The 9,644-nt window shown below is 38.7% G+C and overlaps 1 protein-coding gene across 1 annotated transcript; it reads left to right on the plus strand.

Moving 5' to 3' along the window:
* The first annotated feature begins 235 nt into the window (after nucleotides 1-235).
* cnga3a (cyclic nucleotide gated channel subunit alpha 3a) lies at nucleotides 236-9,644 on the plus strand. The gene is made up of 7 exons (XM_034701684.1): nucleotides 236-578; nucleotides 2,463-2,587; nucleotides 2,756-2,845; nucleotides 3,786-3,959; nucleotides 7,408-7,509; nucleotides 7,602-7,708; nucleotides 7,793-9,644. The coding sequence occupies exons 2-7, from the start codon at nucleotides 2,487-2,489 to the stop codon at nucleotides 9,187-9,189; spliced, it is 1,971 nt and encodes a 656-aa protein (XP_034557575.1). The 5' UTR covers nucleotides 236-578; nucleotides 2,463-2,486; the 3' UTR covers nucleotides 9,190-9,644.

Raw genomic sequence — 9,644 nt, forward strand, 5'->3', positions numbered from 1 at the left:
GGAATCTAGCTAACGTACAATAATGGCTAGTCTTGAGTCTAACATCCAAACATTATTTCATCCAAAACAAATAGTTATGGGACTAATAGTAAAAAGCAAAGATGTTTAATACACTTTCAGATAACTTCAAATACATTTAGTTAGCATATTGTTTGTAGTCTTAAATTATATTTTTAAAAATTGAACAATTTGCATCTCAAAAGTCAATGTTAATGTTCATTCTGCAATAGTTAAAACCAAATGGTGTTTGTAAATATGTCAGTGTGGTCAGCCTGAGTCTGTAGTGAGCTGTGGACAGTGATGGCAGGTACAGGGAGCCACTGTCGGGATGAGCAGGTCTCCTCCCCTCTCTGATCTGATCTGGGACCTGTCAGATCTCCACACCGTCTTCATCCAGCAGAGCCGCAGGGACTAATGATCGATATTTTTTGCGACGCTTCGTTCGGACAAACGGATATTGGAAATATTTCTGTGGATTACAACATTTGTTTTTGAAGATGGGATTACACAAAGGCAATCACAGGAGAATCGTGTGCTCGGTCGGCTTAAAGAAGTCAATGTGAAGAGGCTTTAAACAGGTGAGTTATCTGCTAAATGCAGTTATCCCTGATAATATACCCTGAATCATGTTGTTTAAATATGTTTAACAATATTTTATTAAAGTTATCTCCAGTTTTTCTATTCTGTCTTTACATTTGGACATTCATTCTGTCGCAGCAACATTTTTATTGTCCAACAGTTTAAATGAGCACCTTTAAATACCTTAATGCTGTCCAAAGGCCTGACAGGTGACTGACAAGGCAACATATATAATAAAACAATATTTAGACTAGCTATCTTCAGTAAATAATATGGAATAAAACATAAACATTGCACACAAAAAAGAATAAAACTTAATTGTAAGTCATATATAGGCCTATACTGCATGTTGTGGATTACTGAAGGCCTGCAAATATATAATATGATCACATTCTGAGGCGATTTAATATTAATAATTAAGTCAATTAAAGACCAACACGTGAATTTACACTTAAAAGTCGGTTATATGAGGCTAATGAGTTCTGGAGGAAAAACAAATCAATTAGGGAAGGAGACCTGCTCAGGTACACAACCTCCATTATGCCGGTGAGGAATGACACAGAAACAACAAAATAAATTATCATTTTGACTTCTATAAATACTATAGAGCATCAGACTGTCTTGTATCATCACTACATGATACAGATCTATGTTTATCATGAAATTCCTCTCATATTGATGGTTGTTGGATGTAGGAACAGGCCCTCATGTGGCTTTTTCTTGTATTTGTCATCTCGTTTTTTGATGGCACTGATTTATTCCCCATGTTGCAGAAGCAGGCACACATCTCCACATTTTTCGTCACAATATTCCCATTATTCTGCCATCTGTGGCTTGTGCTTGTCATGTCTGAATGCAAAAAAAAATAAATATTGAAAAATATAAACATAAGTCACATTTAACTCATTGCACTTCATTACAAATTTGCTGAGTGTCCCAAAAAATGATTATGTAAGTCACGTTTGTGCAGACAAACTGTTGATTCTACCATTTTTCACCCTTGGAGCGCTCAGCTTCTTGGTGATTGGCAGTGTGATTTAATTTAGTGGGGGTTGGTTAACTCCCTGGAATTAGCACTAATCTACATGCGTGCACGTGTTACAACCACTGGTGTTCCCCAGAGATCAGTGAGTCAGTATTTACCATAAGCAGGAAAATATATATATTATATGAAGCAACATTTTAAAAAAAGGAGGGTGAATTTACATGTTACATTGTGAGAAGAGTGATAACGTGGTTTTATAATCCATCAGTGTCAAAGCAGAAAGACAGATTCTGAAAGCACTTCCAGGAGACTTTACAGGACAATATGGCTGACTTGGCTGTTTCTCCAGACTTTTTCCAAAGCTGGAAAGAGTCGTTGCCCTCAGCCTCATACAGTTTGGCTTGTGCTTTAAGTGGTGCCCTAATAGAATTAACCTGCTGCACACACAACTGAACATAGCAACCAGAGTCTACCTGTAAGCCATAGCTTAGTTATTTTAAAAACCAGCTGAGCGTTCAGAGAGGGCACTGATCCTGTTTAGTGTTAAGGACGTAATAAGGGGGTATTTTTAGGTGCTACTCTCAGACAAACAGTTAAAAAAGTGGTGTTCACTGAACAAACAACATGAGGGTCATGATTGAGTTTTGCTGTATGGTGTTTCACGTGTAAAATTGAATGTTGACGTCCTGTTACATCGCTTTGTTTTGATGTCTTTATATCAAATGTGTAAAATAGCAACAACAAGAAAGAAAACAAAATAATAAATTAAACCTGCAAAAACTTCAACAATTGAGTTTAAATCTGTAGGAAGAAGTTTAAATGTATTTAACCCTACTCCTTTATTTGATACTTCACAATAACATTGTGTGAACATTGTTGTTTTGTTTCTGTGTTGCAGGCCAGCAGAGCCGAAAACAACAACATGGCAAAAATTGGGAGTGAAAAATCCTTTCTTTCAAGACAGCGGTTGTCAAACAGGACATCTGATGAAGAGCTTGCTGTCATTGAAAATGGGGACAGCAGGTCTGACAACACTATAAGAATATTTAGAGTCGAGTTATGCTCCGAAACATGTACAAGTGCATTTTGCAATTATTGTCTTATTGCATTCATCTGCCTCACAACGAAAGACTCAGTTTCTTGATGGCATGATCTGAAACATGTGTTATTTTTCCTCTCTGTTGTTTGCAGGACTCACTCTCTTTGTGAAGAAAACACTGAGACAGCGCTGTCATCAGAGTCCCACAGAGGCCTATTTACGGGTGCAGGGGCCATGGCCAGGTAAACACTTGTAGTGTTACTTTTAGTGTTGGAACTTAACCATGTACATTTACAATAATGCTATAATAAGGTACATCTTCAAGGTACTTTACTTTAGCATTTCCATTTTTGTGTGTTATACTGCTACCCCTCCTTAGCCAGAGTGACATTTTACTGCTATTACTACAATATTGCATTTCAGTTCTATTAACTGCAATGTGACACATTACTGCTTGTAAAACATGTGATAAGCATATAAAACACAACATACTATCAACCCTTTAGCTTGTGAACTCTTGCAAACACATGTTTCTACTTTACTGATTTTCTGAGGCCTCAAAAGGTAAAAATGTGAAAAAAAGTGCTTCAGAATTCCTCAAAAAAGCATAGATTAATCCAGTACACAAACATAGACACACTCATCTCATGGACTGTTACACTTATCTGACTTTATTCAGAACCACAGGCTAAAATGTAGAGGTTTAGAAAAGTGTATATCCCCAGGACTGTATTGGTAGTTCTACTCATGTATTAGTATTTACAAGCTCTCATAGATCATTGATTCCCAAACTGTGGTAGGTGTAGCACTAATATATTACCTTCTAAAGTCCTCCAAGTTTCCCAAGTCCAAATTCAAACCCCCAAATAGTCTGTTATTACACACACATCACATTACTGTTTGTGAAATGCTTGTGCTAAGCCCCATAGGGCCGATGTGAAGCGATGCCAAACACTGCATGGCTTAAAGTCTAACAATCCATTAATATTATGATTGTAGGTAAGGTGGTTCTATAATTACAACATTGTATGATCTGAATTAGGGAAATGGTACTTGGGGAATTTGGTTTGCTGTATACATGCACAAGGATAGTTTTCCTTGTCTGTTTTAAATTAGTTGACCAGTAGTCCTAGTAGTAGTCCCTGTCACTTTGTTCTGTTCTACCTCCTGCTAACCCTTTAGGCTCTCTTACGCCTTCTTCATGCTGCGAACGTGGGCGTCTCACAGAGTAAACCCTGAAACAGAGAGGCATGACTCTTTTCTGGAGCGCTTCAGAGGACCTGAGCTCAAAGACACCTCCAGTCGAGACAGCAACGCCCAGTCTCTGGGCCACAACGACACAGCACGTAAAAGAAAGTAAGTACTGGACCGTTGAGTTGTGGCTCTGGTGATGTCAGTGCCATGAAATCTTATTTTTAGGAGTCCATGTGAGAGTGGTTCTTTTTGAAAATGCACCAAACGTGATGATAAATCTTAAACACAGAGATCAGCTGACTCCTCGTGCTTTGTGGAGTCAAACTGAGCTGAATTGAGTTAGAAAATGATGCACTCTGTAACAAAAGACGGGATATGACACATGTCTGTGTGAATCAGAATGACTTGGCTTGGTAACCACTGTAAGAGGGATTTGGATGAAGTCCTCAACATGTGTGAATTACTATAAAGTCCCATATGAAGCTGTTGAGAGATGTGAAACTTCGAGGGTTTTCAGAGGTTTTCATTAAAGGAATTTATTTGACCTTTTCAACATTTTCTTTTTGAATTTAAGAACATTTTTGCCAGCTAAATTAGCAATAAAATCTCATACTGTAATACTGTTTTGTTAGCTAACCACCAGCCTACAGTTAAGTGTTTTATGGGAAAGACTGGCTCATCACACCAAAGTTCACATCCTTTTATACATCTATTTTATTGCTCTAGAGTTCACTAAGTGTTAAAGTAAATATTTAAACATGAAACATCCAATTATTAGCACAAATACGAAATCAAGAGAAGAGATAAGGACTGTAGCTAACATGTAGCTAACTTCAAATTACTACTCCTGAGTCTGACATCTTTTATTAGTTATATGACCATATTGAAATAAATCACCACTAGCTAACTTTCAAGGGTCATATCATTGGATGGTTGTACTTAAGTTAATAGCCTACAATTCTATATTTTTTAAACATTAATATTGTAACATATAATGAGCTTTATCTGCTAGCTAACCAGATGCTTACAGGTGCATGTTGTTATAAAGGCAGGGTTAGTTCGTCTCCCTAAATCATATTTCATTGTGTAAAGTTATATAGAGATCAATGTATTTCCTAATAAATGTTTTAACAGGAAACCAGTTTGTAAATACTAGCTAGCCAGCTGGCCTAGTGTGGTTTCATGTGCAGGTTAGCAACTCACTCCAAAGCACTTATTATTAGTTACATTTAATTAACTGACAAAGTTAAAACATGAAAAAGAGATGGGAAAGAGACTGTAACTGCTAGCTAATGTTTGAGTGTTATTGTGTTGACAGGGTTAGCTATATATTTAGCACTAATATTCTAACAGAAAATAACTTTGGAACTACCAGCTAGCTAGCTAAGTGTGGTTTTATGGGCAGGTTAGCTACTCACTCCAAATCACTTGTTGTTGGATACATTTCATTTACTGCCCCAATTTCAAAGAAATGCTGACAGAAATATTTAGTCAGGAAAGAGGCTGTAGCTGCTAGCTAGCCTGTAGCTAATGGTTGAGTGTTAGCTGTCCCCTCTACGTCCAAGAGGTCAATATATTTTGTCACTACAATTTTACAGAAAATAGAAAGAGGTTTGAAATGGATAATTGTGGTATTATGGGCAGGTTAGCTAGTCACTCCAAATAACTTGTTTTTGGATAAATGTTATGAAAAAATAGAGTTTAGTAAATGTTAAAAACACTGACATTTTATCTGCTAGCTAACCACTAGCTAATAAAATGTTAGTCCAAGGGCAGGGTTAGCTGGTCTCTCTACATTGAATAGTTTAACATATTTCAGAGCAAGTATTAGACATAAGAAGGTGGAAGTGCTAGCTAACCGCATCTGTCAAGGCTTTTTATTTTTATTTTGGCTAGATGTAGCAATACAGTAGAAATGACTTGTCATGGCACAAATTTAATTCACTGCTGTCAAGTCTATGAATTTTAACAAAATATTGTAACAGAAAATTAGATGAAAACTAAAAACTAATGTCTGGCTTTGGATAAAGTGTTGTTAGCCAGTCATCATTACATAAAGTTCTGTTACCATCCCAGTGTCCAAGATAATTCATTAAAAATATTTCAACTGAAAAAAAGATTGGAACTACCAACCAACCTCTAGCTAATGCTAAGTGTTGTTTAATGGCCCAGACTGGCTAATCACACAAATAACTTATTGATGCTTAATAAATGCTAACAAAAGATAAAAACTGCTAACTTTAAAATGAGGTTTTAATGGATAGGCAGAGAAAGTTAGACATCTGAAATTATCTGATTGGATAAATGTATGTTGCATCCCTAGAGTTACTCCCCAACAAGGACCATACAATCAACAAGATTTTAATTGATGATATATTTATTGTGTTGATTTTGCTAAACTTTGTGCTGTAAAACTTCTTAGCGTTGTTTTAGGGAAACTTCTATGGGGATCTGCAGTAGCACCCAGGTTTGAACCCCTAAGGCCTAATGGCCCTATGATTAGTGGGACAGAGATACAATAAGAGAACGATGAGGATGGGAGGGAGGATGATTGGGAGTGTGAAGAGAGGGTTAGATTTGAATTTGTGTTGGAAAAGGCCTGTTTTAGGTGTTTTCCTGCTCCTGAAACTCTCAGTAGAATCAGTTTTCACCACAAAAGGGACTAGAATTAAATGTTTTCCATTTTTTTGTTTTTTTATTTGTTTGTTTGTTTGTTTGTCTTTTTATTTTGGGGGTTCTTTAAAGATCCAAGCAAAAAAACGTGTCTTCATTTCCTTTTCATAGTCTTGCGAGTAAGTGGCCACTGGCTACATACAACATGAATAACTGCAACAACACAGACGAGTAAGTGTGCACATCTCTGTGTGAGACAATAGAGTCAAATAGAATTAGAAAAGTAGAAAAATGTAATCATTGGTCTTGTTAAACATTATTAGCACCTTGTGAAGTGTAGTTATTCTCTATAATAATAGCATAGAAATCCTAGATGTTGATCATATCCTCCTGCTCCTTACTCCTTTTGGATCCCCTCCTGCATTAGTCTGATAAAACCTCTGAACCTTCGCTTCCTTGAAGGATTACTTTGTTGCAAGTTGCTTTGCAGGTTGTACTTAGGCTTTAGCTCTTATGTTGCCCTCTAGTGGACAGAGGCCCAACCTGCAATAGGTCCTCCAACAAATCCTATAGTCTGAAGTCCCAGGCTGTGGAACCTCTGTTAGATCCTTTATTTAGACCGGTAGACCTCCAGTAAACCCTCATAGACCGCCCGGCCCTTCATTCTACCTCCATATAAACGGAACTTTTGGTCCATAGCAAAAAGGACGAGATCAAAAAAGATGATAAAAAGGAGGAGGAGAAGAAAGACGAAAAGAAAGATGAAAAGAAAGACGAGGAGAAGAAGGAGGAGGAGAAGAAAGATGAGAAGAAAGATGAAAAGAAAGATGAGAAAAAGGATGAGAAGAAGGATGAGAAAAAAGATGATAAGAAGGATGATAAGAAAGATGATAAAAAGAAGGAGGAGCCACCGTAAGTACACCTTTAGATTCAGAACGTCTAGAGACTGAGAAGTGTTGAAGTGAAACAGTTTAAACTGACGCTGAGTTGCTTTTAGGAAAGAGATCTGGATTATGGATCCAGCCGCAGACCAGTACTACAGATGGTTGACCATCATCGCAGGCCCCGTGTTTTACAACCTGATGATGATTGTAACCAGGTATTATCTTTTGAACCTGCTGTAGAAATTTGTCATCAATCAGCGTTACAATCTTGAACTTTAACACATGTTCTCCCTCTTCCTCCTTCTAGAGCCTGTTTTAATGAACTCCAGGACACGTATACAAGACTCTGGTTAGTCCTGGACTACACCGCAGATTTCATCTACTACGGAGACACATTCGTCAGAGCGAGAACAGGTCAGACTTTAGACAGAGTTTATAGAGACTCTTTTGTGGTCGTTCAAGATTTGCATTTTCTCATTTCTGTGTCTTCCCCTGCAGGTTATTTGGAACAAGGCCTTCTGGTGAAAGACTCCAAGAAACTGAGAGATAAATACAGAACCACGTCTCAGTTTAAGTATGACATCATCTCCATGATACCTACTGACTTACTGTTTTTGAAATTTGGCTACAACAACCCGGAGTTCAGATTCAACCGTCTTTGCAAAATCTCCCGGCTGTTTGAGTTCTTTGAGCGGACTGAAACCAGAACGAGCTTCCCCAACATGTTCCGTATCAGTAACCTCGTACTTTACATCCTCATTATTATCCACTGGAATGCTTGTTTGTTCTTTGCCATTTCTAAAACCATTGGTTTTGGAACTGATACATGGGTGTATCCCAATATTAGCCACCCGGAGCATGGCCGCTTGGCTAGAAAATACATCTACTCTTTGTATTGGTCCACGCTGACGCTCACCACCATCGGGGAAACCCCTCCACCTGTCAGGGATGTAGAATACCTCTTTGTGATCTCCGACTTCCTCACTGGTGTGCTCATCTTTGCTAGTATCGTGGGTAACGTCGGTGCCATGATCTCCAACATGAACGCCTCTCGTGCTGAGTTCCAGGCAAAGATCGACTCCATTAAGCAGTACATGCAGTTTCGAAAAGTCACCAAAGACCTGGAGGCCAGAGTCATCAAGTGGTTCGACTACCTGTGGACAGAGAAAAAGACCTGCGATGAGAAGGAAGTGTTGAAGAACCTTCCAGACAAGCTGAGGGCCGAGATTGCCATCAACGTCCATTTGGATACTCTAAAAAAAGTGCGTATTTTCCAGGATTGTGAAGCAGGTCTGCTGATTGAATTGGTGCTCAAGCTGCAGCCGCAAGTGTTCAGTCCTGGAGATTACATCTGTAAGAAGGGAGATATTGGCAGGGAGATGTACATCATCAAGGAGGGGAAGCTGGCTGTGGTGGCAGATGATGGAGTCACTCAGTTCGTAGTGCTCAGTGACGGCGCGTACTTTGGGGAAATCAGTATTTTGGGTATCAAAGGTAGTAAAGCAGGCAACAGGAGAACAGCCAACATCAGAAGTGTCGGTTACTCCGATCTCTTCGCCCTGTCCAAAGATGACTTGATGGAAGCTCTCACTGAGTACCCTGACGCCAAAAAAATTCTGGAGGAGAAGGGAAAATCCATCCTGATGAAAGACAACCTGATCGACGAAGCTATTGCCAACGCCGGCGCCGACCCCAAAGACTTGGAGGAGAAGGTCATCAAACTGCAGGGCAACCTGGACGACCTGCAGACAAAGTTTGCCAAGCTGATGGCGGAGTTGACCTCCAGCCAGACGAGGATGAAGCAGAGGGTCACACAGATGGAGGGCAAAGTGAAATCCATACAACCCGAGGACCTTGCAGAAGTGATGGCAGACAAAGACAAAAAAGTTCAGTAAAACGGAGAGATACTTGAGGACTTTGAAGGGAATGAAGGAATTTTCACGTAGAATAGCACAGCAACACTTTTTAAAGGCCCATGTTTGTATGTATTTATACGTCTGTTCATATTATCATCATAATGTGTCAAAACATGTACAGCTAATGCAGCAATGCATACTTTTGCGTGTATTCTTTACAGTATTGAAAACATTCATGACAATTTCATGTTGTCATGAACTTCTTAAGTTTGTTCATCAGAAGCACTTGAGTATGCAAAACCTGGCTTTCCAAAGCCTTAGAATAACGGGGAATGTTTTCTTTCCTGATCAGTATCGAGGTTTTTTATTTTGAATGAAAAAAACAGCATCAAGCGATGGTTTTGGTACTGTATGTGAATGTATGGAATACACTGTAATGCAGTTTTGTTTATAAGTTATGATCAGCATACACTGTCAGATGTAAATTATAATGT

This window comes from Notolabrus celidotus, chromosome 2 (genome assembly GCF_009762535.1).
Source record: "Notolabrus celidotus isolate fNotCel1 chromosome 2, fNotCel1.pri, whole genome shotgun sequence".
Classification (NCBI taxonomy): Eukaryota; Metazoa; Chordata; class Actinopteri; order Labriformes; family Labridae; genus Notolabrus; species Notolabrus celidotus.

What these genes read in the sequence shown, in the direction of transcription:
- cnga3a (XM_034701684.1), top strand. Translation starts at nt 2,487, where the DNA reads ATGGCAAAAATTGGGAGTGAAAAATCCTTTCTTTCAAGACAGCGGTTG. An exon ending in ATTGAAAATGGGGACAGCAG is followed by an intron (nt 2,588 to 2,755) that starts GTCTGACAACAC and finishes TGTTGTTTGCAG; the next exon opens with GACTCACTCTCTTTGTGAAG. An exon ending in GACACAGCACGTAAAAGAAA is followed by an intron (nt 3,960 to 7,407) that starts GTAAGTACTGGA and finishes AGTTGCTTTTAG; the next exon opens with GAAAGAGATCTGGATTATGG.